At 39.8% G+C, this 19148-nt stretch overlaps 1 protein-coding gene across 2 annotated transcripts in view; it reads left to right on the top strand.

Moving 5' to 3' along the window:
- Positions 1-1713: 1713 nt before the first annotated feature.
- Positions 1714-19148, top strand: part of LOC140464441 (guanine nucleotide-binding protein G(I)/G(S)/G(O) subunit gamma-4) — a 35982-nt gene continuing 18547 nt past the window's right edge. The window contains exons 1-2 of one of the 2 annotated variants that reach the window (XM_072559508.1): positions 1714-2385; positions 16777-16901. In XM_072559508.1, the coding sequence (XP_072415609.1) occupies positions 16815-16901 (87 nt within the window). In that variant the 5' untranslated portion in view covers positions 1714-2385; positions 16777-16814. The remainder of the gene's footprint in view (positions 2386-16776; positions 16902-19148) is intronic. The other variant, XM_072559500.1, reaches the window with a different exon arrangement.

The raw sequence follows: 19148 nt of genomic DNA, 5'->3' as shown, positions 1-19148 counted from the left end.
TCCTGTCCTCCTCTGCCTTTCTTCCAGCCTCTGCCATTTTCCCACTCTCTATTATGCCTTTAGTGCCTCCCTTATACTCATTTTCCCTCCCTCTATCTCCAACACTCATTCTCTTTATATGTCTCTCATTGACTCTTTTTTGACCTATCTCTCAACCACTGTTACTCCCTCCCACTATACCCTCTCTCTCCCTTCTCCTTTTCTTCTTCCTTCTGTGTTGATTTTTTTTCTCCCCCACTTCCACTCACCTCAGTTCAATCTCCCTCTCATTACCTGTAATTCTCTCTACACCTCTCCCACTCTCCTTTCCACTGATTCTCTCACTGTCCCATCTACCTTTTTCCCACTTTCCCTTCTACCCTCCCTCTATTTCCATCTCATTCACTCTCCCTCAAACATTCCCTTCTCCTGGATGTAGGTTTGCTCGCTCAGCTGGAAGGTTCATTTCCAGATGTTTCATCACCCTATTAGGTAACATCTTCAGTGAGCCTCTGGCAAAGTACTGTATGTGATTCCTGCTTTCTGTTTATGTATTTGGGTTTCTTTGGATTGGTGATGTCATTTCCTGTGGTGATGACATTTCCGGTTCTTTTTCTCAGGGGGTGGTAGATGGGGTCTAACTTGATGTCTTTGTTGATAGAGTTCCAGTTGGAATGCCATGCTTCTAGGAATTCTCATGCGTGTCTCTGTTTGACTTGTCTTAAGATGGATGTGTTGTCCCAGTCGAAGTGGTGTCCTTCTCATCTGTACGTGAGGACACTAGTGAGAGAAGGTCATGTCTTTTTGTGGCTTGTTGGTGTTCATGTATCCTGGTGGCTAGTTTTCTGCCTGTTTGTCCAGTGTAGTATTTGTTACAGTCCTTGCACAGTATTTTGTAAATGATGTTAGTTTTGCTTGTTGTCTGTATAGGAAGCAATCATCTCAATACGCACAAACAAAGCTGCATCAGAACATTATTTCAATGAGCCAACACACACTGCAGCACAGAGGAACTATGCAGAGGAAAATCACCTATACCGTGTATTCAAAAAGAATGGGTACCCAATGAACACAGTCCGCCGATTTCTCAGCAACAAACCCAAACAAGCAGACAAAACATGTCCAGAAACCCTAGCCACTCTCCCCTACATCAAAGACATCTTGGAAATGACTGCCAGCCTACTCAGACCCCTTGGCATCATGGTAGCCCACAAACCCACCAACACACTAAAACAGCAGCTAGATTATATAGATTAACTTGAAAGACCCTATACACTTGAAAGATCTTATTCAACTTAGCAAAATACAGTGTGAATTCCAGTGACGCTTGAGGACCAATACCTTAGTTTTGGATTAGGCGCTATACAACTTTCCAACTCAATAAGTTCAACAATTCTGGTCCGTATGAATCTATGATTTCAGACGGTAAACTCTGCCTTAATTTTGTTTCCAGATTTTTTTTCCCGGTTGTTTAAGAGTGAAGAACAGCTTCTGGCAGTCTTTCATCAGTGAACAAGGTTGAGAGTATGGTGAAAAAGAGAATTAGTATAGAGTACAGTGATAAGCAACAGCCAAGAGGGTTGGAGACCACAAACAGTCTCAATGTGCTAAAGATCAATTAACATTCCAAAATGGTCTAAGATGAGTGTTGGGGTTTCACTCGGGTGACGGTGTTGCTACTTGAACAGCGAGGAGCAAGAGTCTCTATACAATTTATGCTGATTTGAGTCCCACGTGGCTTGAGTTGAACAAACGAAGTGTTTGAATTCAATCCGCTTCCAAACCGACCAAGAGGACAGACCAGCCATGGTCATTTCTTTATCATACTTCATAGAGTGAAGGCAAAAACAGCCAGCTCACCTTAGAAAAGGGTAAAAGTATTCTTTTTTTTTAAAAAAAGTCTTATATAATAATATAGATTATTTCAGGCATGCAAAAACTAACTTGCAATTATCACTCAGATTATATATAAAACCAGAAAAGCGAAATAATTGAGTGCGAGAACAGACATCTTTTCGCCCTCGCTGTGCGAGTTTCCCCCCTTTCTTCTGACGCGTTTGGAACATCCTCAGATGCAGATTTCCCCTGTTAGACTCGTGAGAATCTTCCCCCTCATCACAAACTGACCGAGATTGGTCTTAAAATATCCTCCGAGGAGCCAATAAAATCACTGAGAGAAGACGACGGCCGGCCAGAAGCTGTGTGTTTGCAGAGTAAAAGGGAGCAGCGTGTGTGTGTGAGAGAGAAAAAAAATGTACTAATGATCGTGTCTCGCAGCAACTGAGTGAATGGACCAGGGCGGCTTGCACCGTTGATGCTTTTTGTTAAAGAACAACTGCTACTCTGGCACTTGGGTTTCAGTGCGCGAAACGTCCGTGTGTGTAACTAGAAACTGCGAAATAACGGGTAAGCCTTAACTGAACAGGAGAACGAGTTATCCTAACATCTGTCTTTTCATTTGTTCATCTTCGGGTTCCTCGGTCGCACTCTGCTCTTCATAAGGCTTCAGCTGTTTTGTTTTTGGCCTGGCAATTAATTTAAATGTAGGAAGAAACTGTTTCCAAAACCCTAGCTGAAATTCCGGCTTCATTTCGCCCCCCCATTTCATCTTTAACAATGATGTTGAAAAGCTGGTCATATGATTTCATTTTTTTTAAATGATCAACGAAAAGCTGAAGATTCCAGACAGACGTGGGGAGTTAGGGGTTAATAAGTGGAAGAAATCATCCACATGTAAACTAGATGTGGATAACGATAGAGCTGACAGGTCCTTTCCTCTGTGTTTCATCTCCTTGAGCAACTTGTGTGTCCCTGTATCCCCAGATGCCAGACCTTCTCAGCATTTATCGCTGCCTACCTCAGTATTACAATCATTTATTTCCAGTGATAGGGAAAGTACACATAACAAGAATTCAATATTCTTTGGATATCTAGTGCTTGGTTGGAAGTGTTTTGGATGAATTTTGTGAGAAATGGAATATTTGTGCACTTCTCTGAGCCAGTGTCTGCATTAAGCAACCCCGGGTCGCCCATAGCACAGGCCTCTGTCGGAACACAGCTGGCTCTTCCCTGCTTCAGCATCACTGTCAATCTGTCCATTCCCCACACTAACTTGAATTAATGGCTTCTCGGGGCAAGTTACATTATTTTTGAACCAGCTTAATGCTGCAGACTGATGATTCAGTGTTGTGAACCTGAACCCCCCCCCCCCCACCGAATGTTTAACCATGCTGAGTTCTTTAGTGATGCTGTTGTCCACATTAAAATGTTACATTTTAACATGTTGGATCTTGGTGCTGGCTGATCTTATCATTTTCATTACCTCCTCCCTCCCTTCCCTCAGCTCCTATAAAATAACACTGCTCTAACCAAAGAAGTTTAAAGCATAAGAGACCATTTGGACCATGATGTCTGTTGCCAGCAATTAGCACTATCCAGTTACATTCCTTTGTTCTTCTAACAAGCCTGTTTCCTCCACCCCCCCCCCCTTTTTTTAGAATATTTAAATATATGAAGGTTAAAACAATAAATCAAATAAAAATTATGAGTGGAAGCATGCCAGAGTAAAAGCAGGAGATGGATACATAGTCATAGAGATGTACAGCACAGAAACAGACCCTTTGGTCCAACCCGTCCATGCCAACCAGATATGCCAACCCAATCTAGTCCCACCTGCCAGCACCCGGCCCATATCTCTCCAAACCCTCCTTATTCATATACCTATCCAGATGCCTTTTAAATGTTGCAATTGTATCAGCCTCCACTACTTCCTGGCAGCTCATTCCATACACGTACCACCCTCTACATAAACGTTGCCCCTTGGATCCCGTTTTATATCTTTCCCCTCTCATCCTAAACCTATGTCTCTAGTTCTGGACTCCTCCATCCCAGGGAAAAGACTTCATCTATTTATCCTATCCATGCCCCTCACGATTAGATTCTCTACAGTATAGAAACAGGCCCTTCGGCCCAACAAGTCCACACCGACCCTCCGAAGAGTAATCCACCCAGACCCATTTCCCTCTGACTAACACTATGGGCAATTTAGCATGGCCAATTCATCTGACCGACACATCTTTGGATTGTGGGAGGAAACTGGAGCATCCAAAGGAAACCCACACAGACAGTGGGAGAATGTGCAAACTCCACACAGACAGTTGCCCGAGGCTGGAATCGAACCTGGGACCCTGCTAACCACTGAGCCACTGTGCCGCTAAGTCCATGCCAATCATAAAACCAAACTAAACTAGTCCCATCTGCTTATGTTTGGCCCATATCCCTCCAAACTTTTCCTATGCATGAACTTATCCAAATGCCCTTTAAATGGATTCCTTGGGGGTGAAAAGATATTTGAGGTGACAGGACGTCTGGAGGACATTCTACAGAGTACAGTTGAGGCAGCTGATGGTATGGTATCTGTAGTACAGTGCATTGCTGTCACTAAATGTCTGTCATGATTCTTCATATATTTCAGCTCAAACTGTCTTAATATATTTAAGGAAACAATAGATAAACACATGAGCAAGAAAGGTGTATAAAGCTATGCTGGTACAGTGAGATGGAGATACTTATCTGGTGCATAAAGACCAATGCAAACCAAGTGAGTTAAATGGCCTGTTTCTATGTTGTATATTCAGGATAATTCCTTCTAAAAACCACTGTGGACTAACTCCCTAACATCGCTAAATAGAGATAGTAATCTTCTGTGTTAAAACAAATTCTCCTGCCAATTCTCTTGTTCTTTTCAGTGATTTATTTAATTATCTTCCTCTCGATAGCCAAAATAGAAAAAATGTTTCCACATAGAGTTATTGAATTTGAAGGATTTTGATATCCTATCTACTTTTTAAAAAAAAATCTGCTACCAGCATTTCTCCTAATGAACATTTCACATTTCTCACTTATGGGCTTATAGTGAATTTCAACTGTACCATTTACATTGAGAAAGGCACCTAAAACTTAATGCAATATTCAACAACAATTGGGCATTTATATAGCTTGTCAAAAGTGTAAGATGACCCAAGGCTCTTTATGCAAACATGATTAAACAAAATTTGATAATGAGACAATTGAGGAAATGGATGTTAGGGCAGATGACCAAATACATGATCAAAGAGACAGCTTTCCAGGAGCATCTTCAACAGAATTAGAAACATTTTGGAAGGGAATTTCTGAAGTTGGGCTTAAGGTACAGCTGCCACCAATAGGAATTGGGGATGTGCAAGACATAGGAAAGTATGATCTTAGGGAGTGAACATGACATGGTGTGTGTCATGAGACTGGCAGCAGGATTTTGAATCAGCAGATGTGTTTGGAGGGTGGAAGCTGACTAGGAAAGCATTGAGAGTGGAAATAACAAGGTCATTCTTGAGGCTTTCAGAGTCAAACCGGTTGAATATACGAAATTCCAAGGGTGGAAGTAAGCCAAGTTGGTAATAGAGTAGGTATGTGGTTGGAAGCTCCATATAGGGTAACAAAAACGCCAAAGATATGAATTGTCTATTTCAGCCTCAGAAGGCAGCTTGGAACAGTGATGTAGTTGGTGGCTCAGAATCAAACATAGTGACTTCTGAGTGTGGCCTGACCAACAATTAGTATCAGTTTAACATGACATTTTGGGGTTTTTTTTGTACTCTTCTTCCCTATTTTCAACTGTTGGGATTCGATTTTCTCACAATTAGCTTGTCTTCCTGCTTTTAGAGCATACCTGAAATCCCAAAGTTTTCTCTGCTCTTGTACATTAAATGATACTTTTAGAGTGTAGCATTTTCTCACATTTTGTGATGATGAATGAATCACCTCACATGTCTCTACATTAATTTTATACAGCATTTGTCCGAACACTCCAAAGTAACTCACTGCTGACTGAGCAATTTTAAAGTGTAGTTTCTGTCGTGTAGAAAATGTGGCAATTAACATGAACAGAGCAAACCTCCATGGCCAGTGTTATGGGGATGATTACATTATCTTGAGCAAAGAACAATACAGCACAGGAACAGGCCCTTTGGCCCTCCAAGCCAGCAGCGACTTACTTTGCCCTTCCATACTAAAACTGTCTTCACTTACAGGATCCATATCACTCGATTCCTTTCCTATTCGTGAGTTCTTCCAGGTGCTTCTTGAATGCTGAATCTGTTTTACTGAAACAATTTGAGGTATTAACGTTGGCCGGACACTGGCTAGACCTCTCCAACCCACTTTTAAATGATTTCACGAATTTTTTTTCATTTACCTTTGATAGTGCAGCACTTGAAATCAGAGTACTGACTCTGAAGTGAAACTGTTTCCAGCACAGTCGAGGCTGAAAACATAACAACTGCATTGGCCTGTACTCCACAGCTACCTTTGCACACCTGATTTTGACTTTTTGTCTCATTTTATGGTATTTGTCAAATCTGAGCAAAATCTTCATTTTTAAAAAAAAGAGCAAAGGTAGTGCATAAATTGGATCGGCGATGAATCAGGAAATAGTTTGCAAACCCAATAGCCAGAATGCTCCTAACCTGTTTGCAGTCATCTATCTGCCATTCAATGGGTAATTCAGGAAAACAGTCTGTTCCAAGGGGAAGGTTAAACTTTCTACCAAAATTGGTTGAGGCAAAGCTGGATAAATAGATGAGGGAGAAAAGAAGGATATGCTGAGAGGGTTAGATTAAGTAGAATGTGAAGAAAATCATGCAGGTCATAAACTGTACCAGTTAATTTCATTTATTCATGAAATTGTGGGTGTCATTAGTTTTTAATGCCTAGCCCTGGAGAAGGTGATGATGATCCAACTGTAAAACCACTGCAATTCCTCTGGTGAATTCATTCCTATAGTGCAGTTTGGTTGAGAATGACCCAGCAGCAAAGAGGGATCAGCAATTATATTTCCAAATCAGGATGGTAAGTGACTTGGAAAGAAACTTGTAGGTGATCGTGGTTCAATGTGCTTGCTGCCCATCTTCTAGGCTGTAGAGATCTCCGATTTGGAAAGTATTAAAGAAACCTTGAGGATGTGCTTCACAGTCACAACGCTTGTTGCTAAGGGAGTGAATGCTTTATAATGGTTGGAGTGTAAATTAAGCAGGCTGCTTTGTCATGAATGGTGTTGCATATAAACATACAAAGTAGTAGGCCATTTGGCCCCTGAGTTGTTGATAAAGTTATGACTGATCTAATTGTGGCCTCCACTTTCCTTTCTACTGGTTATACACTTTGACATATTGTCAGCCAAGAAATAACCTACCTCTGCTTTAACAATATTCTAAGACCCTGGCTCCACCTTCTCTAGGAAAGGGAGTTTGAGGTTTTTGACCTGTGAAAAAAATTCTCCTTCCTTTCACCTTAAGTGGAACATCGCCTTATTTTTAAACTATACCTTTTTTTTTTCAGTGCCCTCCCACAAGGGGAAATATCATTTTGATCCAGGCTCAGGATCTTTTGATTCAGTAAGATACTACTTAATCTTCTACATGTCAATCAACATCAACTCTGCATGTTCAATCTTTTCTCCTAAGACAACCCTTACTAGGACTCCACTCAGTGAGTCTCTTCTGCACTGCTTCTCACACAGTTTCATGCTTTCATAAATAATCAAAATTTGTACACAGCAGTTCAGATGTGGTCTCACCTAGCCCCTGTTAAACTTTGGCAAAATCTCCTTGCAATAAACAACATGCCATCTTTCTTCTTAATCACTTGCTGCACCTGGAAATTAACTGTGATTCCTGTCCCAGGACACTTGCATCACTCTGTATCACGGAATTCTGCAATCTCTCATTTAAATAAATGCACTGCTTTTCTATTCTTACTGACCGGGTGGAAAAGTTTCACATTCTCCCACAATATACTACATTTGCCAAATTTGTACCCATTCAATTTATCTAAATGCTTTTATCCTCCTTAAAAACGTACTGTTTTATCCATGTCATCAGCAAATTTAGCTAGAATATACTCAGTCCCTTAACTATTTACAATTAATATCAATGACACAGATTAAGCATCTTTAATGTTTTTGGCAATGCACTCATACAGGCAAGGGAAGAGTATTAACTCCATCACACTGCTGATCTATGCCTTATAGATGGTGGAATGGCTCTAGAAAGTTATGAGATAAGGTCACTGTTCAGAATTACCTGGTCTTCTAGCTACAGTATGTGTGTGGTTGGACCCCAACCGTATCGCTGTTAAGTTTCGGACCAATAGTTACGTTCAGCATGTTAATTAGGAGATTTAATTATGGTAATTACAGAACTGTTACTGAGCAGAAAAAGGCCATTCAACCTGTTGTCACCACTGGCTCTCTGAAAATTTTAGCTTGGTGCCAATCTCCTGTTTATCCCTGTAATATGGATTTTTTTGTTGTTGTTTCAATAATTATCCAATGCTGTCTTGAATGCCTCAACCACACTTGCCTCTACCACAATTCCAAGCATGCATTCTATACCCTAACTACACACTGTTTTTAAAACAAGTTTTTTTTTCTCACCTTTCATTTGTTTCTTCTGGAAAACATTTTAAAACTGTGCTCTCTGATTCTTGATCTATTTACAAGTGTGAACAATTTCTCCATATACACACTGTTCAGAATTTTTAAAAATTCTACCAAATCTTTTTAGCCTTCTCTCTGATGAAAACAGTCCCAACCTTTTCAAGCATTACACATCAGAGTATCTTATCCCTAGAACCATTCTTATAAACCTGTTCTGCATTGTGGGTCCAATGTATTCAGATCATTCCTATAATGTGTTGCCAGAACTGTACACAGTACTCCAGCTGAGGTCTAATCAGTGTCTTATATAAATTCAATATAATCTCCCTACACTTGTACTCTATACTCCTATTCACGAACCTACAATACAGTACAGGTAATTGTTACAACACATGCTTTGTCAATGTGATTAAACTGTAATGCGATTGACAAATTGGGGACACTGTTTGTACAGCAAGAACTTTTAAAATGGTGTTGGCTGTGGCACGATTACAGCAGCAATACTTTGAATTCTGTTTCTATACAGTGATTTTTCTATAATATGGGATTGCACAAGAATTCAACCATCACATTATAGAAAAACTGTGCTTTATTAACAGCTTTCACAATCTGACCTGCCACCTTTAATAACATGTACATATAAACTTAGGTCTCTCAGTTCCTACATATCGGGATCATACCCTATCTATTTTGTTTTATCTGTCAACGGTCTTTGTGCCAAAGTGCATCACCTTGTGCTTCTGTGTATTTGAACGTATTCTGCCATGTAATTGCCCTCTCCACCAATGTGTCAATCTCCTTTTGAGGTTCTACACTATCCTACTCAAAATATCAAAGCCATTAAGTCTTTTTTATTTTTATTTTTCTTATCCCTCAGCTAATTTTGCATCAACGTTGCTACTGTTCATTTTATTCCATGACCAATAACTCTCCTTACAAGTTTGTTGTTTGGAATTCTATCAAACTTTTGAAAGTCCATGCCCACCACATCACCAGCCTTTCCTCATTAACCATCTCCAATACCCCTTCAAGAAAACCCCAACTTAGTCAGACATAATTTTCACTTTTTAAAAAAATAATGCATGCTGGCTGTTCTGAAGCAATCTATATTTTTCCAAATAACTATAAATTCTATCCCAAAAAAATGTTTCTGGAAAGTTCCCTACCACCAAGTTAAACTGACTAGTCTGTAATTACTGGTTCAATCTTTCTTTTCTTTTGAACACCAGTGTAATGCAGAAAGAGGAAATGGTTGGACTCACTTAGGTGGAAATTTTCATTCATTGGTATTGTGTGTTGCAAATGTTACTTGACATTTATCGTTAACATTGTACAGCTCTTGCTGCATGTGGGTAGGGACTGCTTCATTATTTGACGTGCCATAAGTGGAACTGTATATTGCAAAATATCCTCAGTTCTGACTTTATGGTGGAGGAAGGAAAATGGTTGGTCTTAGGACACTGCTGTGAGGAACTCCTGTGTAATGTTTCAGGACTGAAATACTGGCTTCTTCCAAACACAACCATCTTCCTTTGTACCAGGTATCATTTAAACCCATGGAGAACTCTATCCCTATCCTGACCCCAATTTCCATTGGCTTCAGTTTTACAAAGTCTCCTTTATGCCACATGTGATTTAAATGATGCCTTCTACAATGTCTCTGGAGATCCTGTTCCTTTGCCCATGTTTGAACTAAGACTGTAATGCTAGCTGGAGCTTAGTGGTTCCAGAAGTTTCCAAAATGGCCATTGAGTAGATTATTGTTGGGTAATTGTCACTTGATAGCACTGGTGATATCTTCCCTGAGTTTGCTGATAATTGAATGAAATGATATGAGCTGGATTTGATTTGTCCTGCGTTATGCAAATAGGATGCAGCTGGGCAACTTTCCACTTTTTGACTGAGTAGATGCTCATATTAAAGTTTTATTGCATTGGCTTTGCTGGAGGAAAGGTTAGTTCTAGAACACAAGTCTTCAGTAATACAACAATGTCAAGTTAGGGTCCATAATTATTGCTGTATTCAATGTACTCCTGTGTTTCTCAGTAACATGCGGACTGAATCAGATTGATAGAAGATGGTGACCGAGGTTTCAGCCTTGCCTTTTTCCTTTGCATGCTAGGCTCTGCCAATATTGACGATGATTTATTAAGAATCTCTTCCTCCCAACAGTTGTTTATTTGATCACAATCATTCACAACTAGATGTTACTGGACTGCAAAGCTTTGATCTTGTGTGTTGAGTTAATAGGTTTGGTTAACTATGGTCAGCACATGCTTTTGCTATCTAGCGTGTATATGGCCCCTGTGTTGTAATTTCTTCAGGTTAGTGTCTCACTTTAAAGTATACATGTTTTGCTCCTGGCATGCTGTTCTACACTCGACATTAAACAATGGCCGATCCCTGGTTTAATGATAGATTGAGGAATTTGCCAAATTTGAGACTGCAAATTGTGGTTGAATATAATTCTGCTATTGCATCACTGATGCCTAATGTTGGGTTGCCAGATCAGTTCTGAATCTATCCTACCAATCACCAATGTAATGCCACAATGCATTCTATGCAATTCTAATTACCAGTAATAGAGATTATAATTTACCAGTAACAAAAATTATTTATTCCTGCATTAAAGAACTCTAAGTAAAATAAATCTGAGTTTTAACTTTTTTTTTGTTTTAAAGTTGGGATTAATCCTGTTGTTTTTGTATAGAACAAGAGGGAATTGCCCTCAAGCTGACGGCAGTGAGAAACCTCCATTCCAAAAAAACAGGATCCAATCAGAACTAATCTAAACCCACATCATCTGAAACCTTCTGGGCACCAGTGCTTGATGCACTGATAAAAGGTTATTTAAAAAGAATCAAAGCTAATGGCAGACTCCAGCAGTGTTACACGCCCAGTAAGTAATTCTTCCCCCTCACATGCTGCTCTTTCCTGTGGTGTTAATTGCATCTTCTGACTTTAACACAATTCAAGGCAGATGTTTCCTTTTGAACATTTCTGATGCCCGTTTTAAGCTGACAGTAATTGAGTCTGCAGATTCGATAATGTCCTGCAGGGGTTCTGAGGGGGAACTGAGGAGCCTAGGAAAGGGCACATTCACATACAAAGCAATTTGTTTGTCTGCTCAAATCAGATTTGCCTTTTGTATATAGATAAAATCCGAAGTAGATATAAAATGTATATGCTGAAACAACAGGCCATTCAGCCTAAATGTCCACGACACTATCTATATTTCCTTCACGCAACAGAGAATCATTGAATCCCTACAGTATAGAAACAGGCCCTTTGGCCCAACAAGTCCACACCGACCCTCTGAAGAGCAACCCACACAGACCTGTTCCCGTATCCAATATTTAACCATGAATGATGTACTTACCTACACATCCCTGAAACACACTGGGCAATTTAGCATGGCCAATTCACCTAACCCTGGGGGAGGAAGCCGAGCACCTGGAGGAAACCCATACAGACATGGTGAGAATGTGAAACTCCACACAGACAGGTGCCTGAGGTTGGAATTGAACAAGGGACCCTGGCGCTGTGAGGCAGCAGTGCTAACCACTGAGCCACCATACCACCCTATCATCAATGGGTGTTATATTTTAAATACAACCAACAGATTAATTCAATAAATACTTAATTTGAGTTTAAAGTTTAAGCTTACATACAAAAAGGCATTAAAGAGCAGCAGAGGAGGTGGCAATGACTGGAAATGCTTCTCTGCTGAAGCATGCAACTATTTTTACTTCTGTTGCCAGCCATTTTGACTGTGGAAAGGCTATTTAAAAAAATTAAGGCCTGAAATTTGATTGCATTTGGTTTGAAGTTCACTGCTATGGCATCTTTGATATAGTTCATGGTTGAGAGCTGCAGCTCCACAGTGAACACCTGTACACACACTCTGATGGGAGAAGAACCAGTTCAATGACTCTCATTTTCTTTATAGCCATCTCTGGAGAAAAATAGCATTCAAATATCATATTTCTGCAAGATGAGTCACATCAGTTAGTTGAATTTCTTGATTATGTTGTCAAAGTGAAAAATCTGTCCTACATCTGACCTGGACTTTGAAGACAAAAAGAAAGCAGATATTTCTGTGTTCCCTTCTCACATTGGGAGGTCTACAACCTCAACTTCATTGCAGCACTGATAAATAAAAGCAGGAGTAGGCCATTTGGTCTCTAGATCCTGCTCTACAATTCAACTAGACCATCATTGATGTACATCAATGCCTTTTTTTTGTTGCATTACTCCATATTTCTTGACACCTTTTAACATCTAGAAAGCTATCCATTTTTGTCTTGAACACTGTCAATGAATGGCCTCCACAGCCCTCTTAATGTAAAGAATTCTAAAGATACACCTTCCCATACCACTTAACTCCCTTTTTAAATGAAAAACCCCTTATTTTAGTGCTAAATGGCATACCTTTTATTATGAGACTGTCCTATCTTGGCAGGGAAGACATCCTTCCTGCGTATACCTGTACCTAGTCAAGTCCTCTAAGATTTGGGTATGCTTCAATTAGGTGACTTATATTCTCCAGAATTTAGAAGAATTATATGAGCCTAGTCTCCTCAATTTCTCCTTATTCGACAATCTTTGCATCCCAGGGATCAGTTTAGTGAACCTTTGTTGCACTCCCTCTATGGCAAGTAAATTTTCCTTGGGCGAAGAAATTTCCAAAAATGTACAGAACGCTCCAGGTGCTATCTCACCAGGATTCCTTACAATTGTAGAAAGACTACTTTACTCCTTTAAAAATCTTCTTGTAACAAATGTCAATGTACCATTTGCCACCTTGCTTGTTGCAGCTGCATGTTAGCTTTCAGTGACTTATGAACAAGGTCACCCAGATTCCCTAACTTATCAACACTTCTTGCAATATCTCTCCAAGTAAGAGATACTCTGCATTTCCGACTTTTCCACTTAAGTGGATAATGTCACATTTTTCCACACACGTCACTCTGAACAAATCTCCTTCATGCCTTTTTGTGTCTTCCTTACAAAATTCCTACCTAGTTTTGTGTCGTCAGCAAACTTGGAAATATTACATTTGGTCCCCACATCCAAAACATTGTGACTGGACTGTGAATAGCTAGGGCTCAAGTATTCTTGCAGGACCTCACTAGTCATAGCTTACCAACCTGAGAATGACTATCTATTCCTACTGTCTGTCTTCTCCCTGCTAACAAATTCTCAATCCATACCAGGATATTTCACTATCCCATGTGTTCTACAATCACTTACTCATGTTTCATGTGGGACATTAACAAAACTCTTCTGCAAATCAAATATACTGCAGCTACTGATTTTTCCCCTCATCAATTCTGCTAGTTATATCCTCAAAGTCATTTGGTTGAATATGATTTCACTTTCATAACTTCATGTTGGTCGTTGCCTAATCCGGCTATTGCTTCAAAAGGTTCCAGTTGTCACACCCTTAGTCATAGATTCCAGCATTAAGCTTGCTATCGATGGGAGGCTAAAAGGTCTAAAGACCCCTGTTATTTATCACCCTCCCCCTCCATTTTTTAAAAAATTTAAATTGGGAGGTTACGTTTGCTACTTTCCAAACCACAGGAACAATTTCGGAACTTGAACGATGAACAACATATATAATTCTGAAAAATGTGTTGGAAAAGCGCAGCAGGTCAGGCAGCATCCAAGGAGCAGGAGAATAGAAAGTGAGGACTGCAGATGCTGGAGATCAGAGCTGAAAAATGTGTTGCTGGAAAAGCACAGCATATATATATAATTTTACAGCCACTTCTTTCCACACTCTGATGTAGATCATCAGGTCCAGGGAATTTATCAAGTTTCAGTCCCACTAATTTCTTCAGTACTTTTTTACAAATACTTTTTTTTTCAGTTCTCTTGTATTCCAGGGAGGTTATTTTAACTTGCACATTGAAGACAGACACAATTTTCTTTAGTTCTTTGACAGAGTTGCTGGTGTTTCCTCTTGTTGGAGAATAAAAGTACTAGGCATTAGTTTTTTAAAAAAATCAGATCTCTTATTCAAATCTGATTAGGCAAAACGTTTTGAGGGTCATGGGAACTCTTCTCCTGAAAATATGATGGAAGCATAGCCCTTGAATATATTTAAGGCATTGGGAGGTAAATTCCTATTAAGCAGCGGGGTGAAACATTGTCAAGGATAGGTGGGAAGATGGATATGAGGTCATTATCAGACCAGCTATGATCTTATTGAATGGTGGATCAAGTTTGAGGGACCAAATGGTCTACTCTTGCTTCTAGTTCACATGTTCATATTATTATGATTAGAGTTCCTTACAGTTTTGTTATTTTATTTGTTGCCTTTTTTTTCTCTCTCTCATCTCATTTATCATACCTATTTTCAATTGGTCCCTTTCCTCTGAGTTTTGCCATAGTCATGTAACTACCAGCCTAGTTCTATGACTCTCCTCAACACTAGTCCTAGCATGATTCAGATAAAGAAATAGTGCAGTTCCTGCCGACCCCATTACTCTTGCCAGTCATTCAAGCAAGAAACTGCATTTCTCCCACGCCAGTCTTTGAGCCATGCATTTAATTCTCTCATGTAGTATTTTTAATCAACTTGTCCAGAGATGTTATGAGTGGCCTCTACAGCAGGTACGACCTGAACCAGCACCTCCTCGTTCAAAAGTAGACACACAACAACTGCAGCTCAATAGCCTCCATTCTTTCATCTTCTTTACTTGACTCCAGTTTACTCGTGGCTCAGGTAATAATGCAGAGATTTATTGCTTCTGAGATTTTGTTATCTCAATTTAGTCCCCAGTCTTGCATACTTTCTAAGCAGAACCTCTTTTTCCTAGTCCTATGTACATCATTGGTACCTACAATGGACTACAACAACAGGATTCTAGTCCTTCCACTGTATGTTCCTCCCAAGCCCAGAGCAGACAACCCAAACCCTGGCATTAAGCAGGCAGAACCACCTTCTGACTGCTTAGTTCTTGTTCTCAGTTACAAAGAACTGTGTTTATCTCCCTGATTATACTGTTCCCTAATATCACTATATTTGAATTAACTCCCTCTGAATGGTTTCCAGAGCTATGGCCAGTTCCTTAATTCACCTTGCAGCCCCTGCTTTCATCCACGCAAGCTGCAAGAAACTTGAACTGTGGTCAAATGAAAGAGGCCTTTCAGCCCATTGTCTATGTGTTTGCTCTTTTTCCAAGAAATCCAAATCTAGTCTTAAACACTTTGTCCAGCACCTTGCTGTTCTTTATTTTTAAGTATCTATCCATCTTTCCCTTCAAAAATGCAATGGTCTCTGTCACAAACATTCTCTGAAGTAAAGCACTCTTGCTCCAACCTTCCTGGATCCAAACAATTTCCTGTTACCCAAGCCTAAGAAAATAATCTTCCGCAATGCACCTCTGATCCAATGTGACTTGTATGTAAAACCGTGAACTAAATCCTCATTTGTAAAACTCACAGCACAGTCTTAGCATTAAATGAGATTCTGCAATTGGACAACGTTTGCTGGATAATCCCAAATGTACAAGGAGTTATCATAGAATCCCTACAGCGTGGAAACAGGCCATCATGCCCAACAAGTCCACACTGACCCTCCAAAGAGTATCCCACCCAGACCCATTCCCTATAACTCTACATTTCCCCTGACTAATGCACCTAGCCTACACATCCCTGTAAACGATGGGCAATTTTGCATGGCCAATTCCCCTTACCTGCACATCTTTGGACTGCAGGTAGAAACTGGATGACCTTCAGGAAACCCACACAGACACTGGGAGAGTGTGCAAGCTCCACACACACACTCACCCGAGGCTGGAATTGAACTCTGGTTCCTGTGAGGCAGTAGTGCTAACCACCAAGCCACTGTGCTGATAGCAAACTTAGGATTGTCAGTCAGTGTAGTACACTTGTGTATACTAGAAGCTACTTATATTATGTAGACAGAGCATGTTTAGGTACTGCACCTGTTTCTATTTGACTAAATAGGTGACAGATGCTCATTGGTTCATTTTTCACCATAATACCCTGGCCAATCTGTCAACCTGCCTGGTTCAAAACTTAAACAAAGTTTGGCTGTTAAGTGTAAATCTGTCTGTCAATCAGAGTCAATTTGCTCTCTCCTTTATCATGCAGCATAAATGTTGCTTTTCCCCTTTATTCTTGCAAAACAATATGGTAAGTGCAAGACAGAAAGCAGTAAAATGGCATTTTTCAGCAATATTCAAGCTCTGTTCTACTAAATAATAACAGTATTCACTTTCATAAGCTATTATCTGAGGGATTGCAATTTAGATTGACATCTCAATACTTTTACATCCCTTGAACTTCAGGACATGTGATTTCATTTGAAGGTTTACAGTGACAGGAAATGTCGAACAACAGCACAACCAGTATTTCTCAGGCCAGAAAAGCAGTAGAACAGCTGAAGATGGAAGCCTGCATGGAAAGAATGAAGGTAAGTGGTACTTCCTGAAGATTCGTAATTGGAAAATTTTACTAAGGTGACAGTACTGAGGCCTTTTGAAAGAAAAAGAGAGCATCACCCTTATTTTATTTGCTTTACAACAATGAAATGTGGGATGATTATACCAGAGTTGATTGCAAAGATATTCCTGAAGGCATAGCCACTAAAACTGGTAAATGACAGAGTGGCCTTACCTTCTTCAAAATGAAGCTTCAGTATGATTTAGTATGTTCATTTCTAAATATTACTACTTTAACTTTTGTTTCACTTCTGGGAATCAAGATTAAAAGCTTTTTCTTCACTTGCAAAACCTACCAGGCCTTTTCTGTTCCGTGTGATCACGTCCAACCACAGAACTAGGGTGAAGATTGGATTATACTGAAGGGGAGTACCAGGTGGTGCAAACCATGAAAAGTGTGATCTCCTGGACTCATCATTGTCACCTAGACTTTGAAGAGGAAGGTTTCAGACCTGTTGCTCATTATTGCCTGGAGTTTCTGAACTGCTTTTTCACTGCTCCCAGTAGAAAATAGAAACTGGAGGGGACCATTCAGTCTATGAAGCCCACTCTATCACTCAACATGATCATGTCTGTTTCACTAGCTTGACACCATGCTCCTGTTCTTTACCATTACCCTTGACACATTTAGTCACTAGAAATCTTTTGTGATTCTTTTTCAAACATGTTCAGTGACTTCACCTCCACAGCCTTCAGTGGCAGAGAATTCCACTTCTTGTCACTTTTGTGAATGAAAAAAAACCCTTCCTCACTGCAGTCTGCAATGGCCTACCCCATATGCTGATACAGTGATGCCTTGTTCTGGACTGCCCAGACAGGGGAAATATTCCCGCATTCGACGTGTCTAGCTGCATCGAAATTTTATGTTTCGATTAGATGGCCCCTCACTTTTTCTAAAGTTCAGTGAATACAAGACCAGTTAACTCCATCTCTTGTCCATTGACAATTCTGCCAGGCCAGGTATCAACATGGTGAATGTTTGCTGCACCTTTTCTTTATGGTTATTATAATATTTTCTTGGGTAAGGAGACCAAATCTGCACACTTTACAATAGGTGTGGTTTCACCAAGGCCCTATACAGCTGCAGTCAGACTGGCTCTTATACTCCACCCTCTTGCAACATACCATTTGCCTTCCCAATTGCATGCTGCACTTGCATGTTTGCTTTTGGTGACCAGTGTATAAGGACTCCCAGAAAGGGCTTTTGTGGCATAATGGTAGTTTCCCTACCTGTTTTAAGTCAGAAGGCCTAGATTCAAGTCCCCCCTCCTCTAGAGGTCTCTCATAACGCATCTGAACAGATTGTTTAGAAATAGCCATGAAGACAGTGAGGTCCCTGTATACATCAACCTTTCCCACACGATTACTATTTAAATAATACTGTGGTTCTGTTTCTCTTATCAAAGTGAATAACCTTTTTTTAACAATCAACATTTTGTTGTATGCTGTGCATTTGCTTGGTAACTCAACATTCTAAATCATCTTGAAGACACTTTTTATATTCTTCTCACCACTCTCCATCCCATCTAATTCCAGAACAGTTCTAGCAGATAGGAGGATGGAATGCCAGCAGACTTTTTTTTAAAAACAAGAAAATAGGTAATTACAGCCTAGTCAGCTTAACATCAAAAGGTGGGGAAAATGCTGATTCTGTTATAAAGTATGACATAACAGGACACTGAATTTGCAAAGTCTTGTAGGAGTTTTCTATGTGGATTTATGAAAGAGGAACCATGTCTGAGAAGCCTGTAGTTTCTTGGAGGATGTAACTAGTAAAATAGTTAAAGGAAAACTAGTATCATCAGCAAACTTGAATATATTCCATTTGATTCCCTTCTCCAAATTATTGAGCAATATTGGGGATCAAGCACTGATCCCTGCAGTACCCCACTTATTGCTGCCTTTTACTCCAAGGAAGACTTCCTTATTCTTAGTTTCTGTTTCTTGTCTGCAAATCAATTTTGAATCCATGCCAACATATTATCATCAATCACATGTGCTTTGATGTTGTATACTAATCTCCCCTCTGGATCTTCAAAGGTTTTCTGAAAATCCAAAAACACCATGTCTACTAGTTTTCCTTTAACTATTTTACTAGTTACATCCTCCAAGAAACTACAGACTTCTCAGACATGGTTTCTCTTTCATAAATCCACATTGAATTAGCAAAATTTTGTAGGTGTTTTCTGTGTCCTGTTATGACATACTTTATAATAGAA

Source organism: Chiloscyllium punctatum, chromosome 3, assembly GCF_047496795.1.
Source record: "Chiloscyllium punctatum isolate Juve2018m chromosome 3, sChiPun1.3, whole genome shotgun sequence".
Taxonomy (NCBI): domain Eukaryota; kingdom Metazoa; phylum Chordata; class Chondrichthyes; order Orectolobiformes; family Hemiscylliidae; genus Chiloscyllium; species Chiloscyllium punctatum.
Note: the sequence above shows the minus strand (reverse complement) of the source record. Positions and strands in the feature narration are given on the sequence as shown.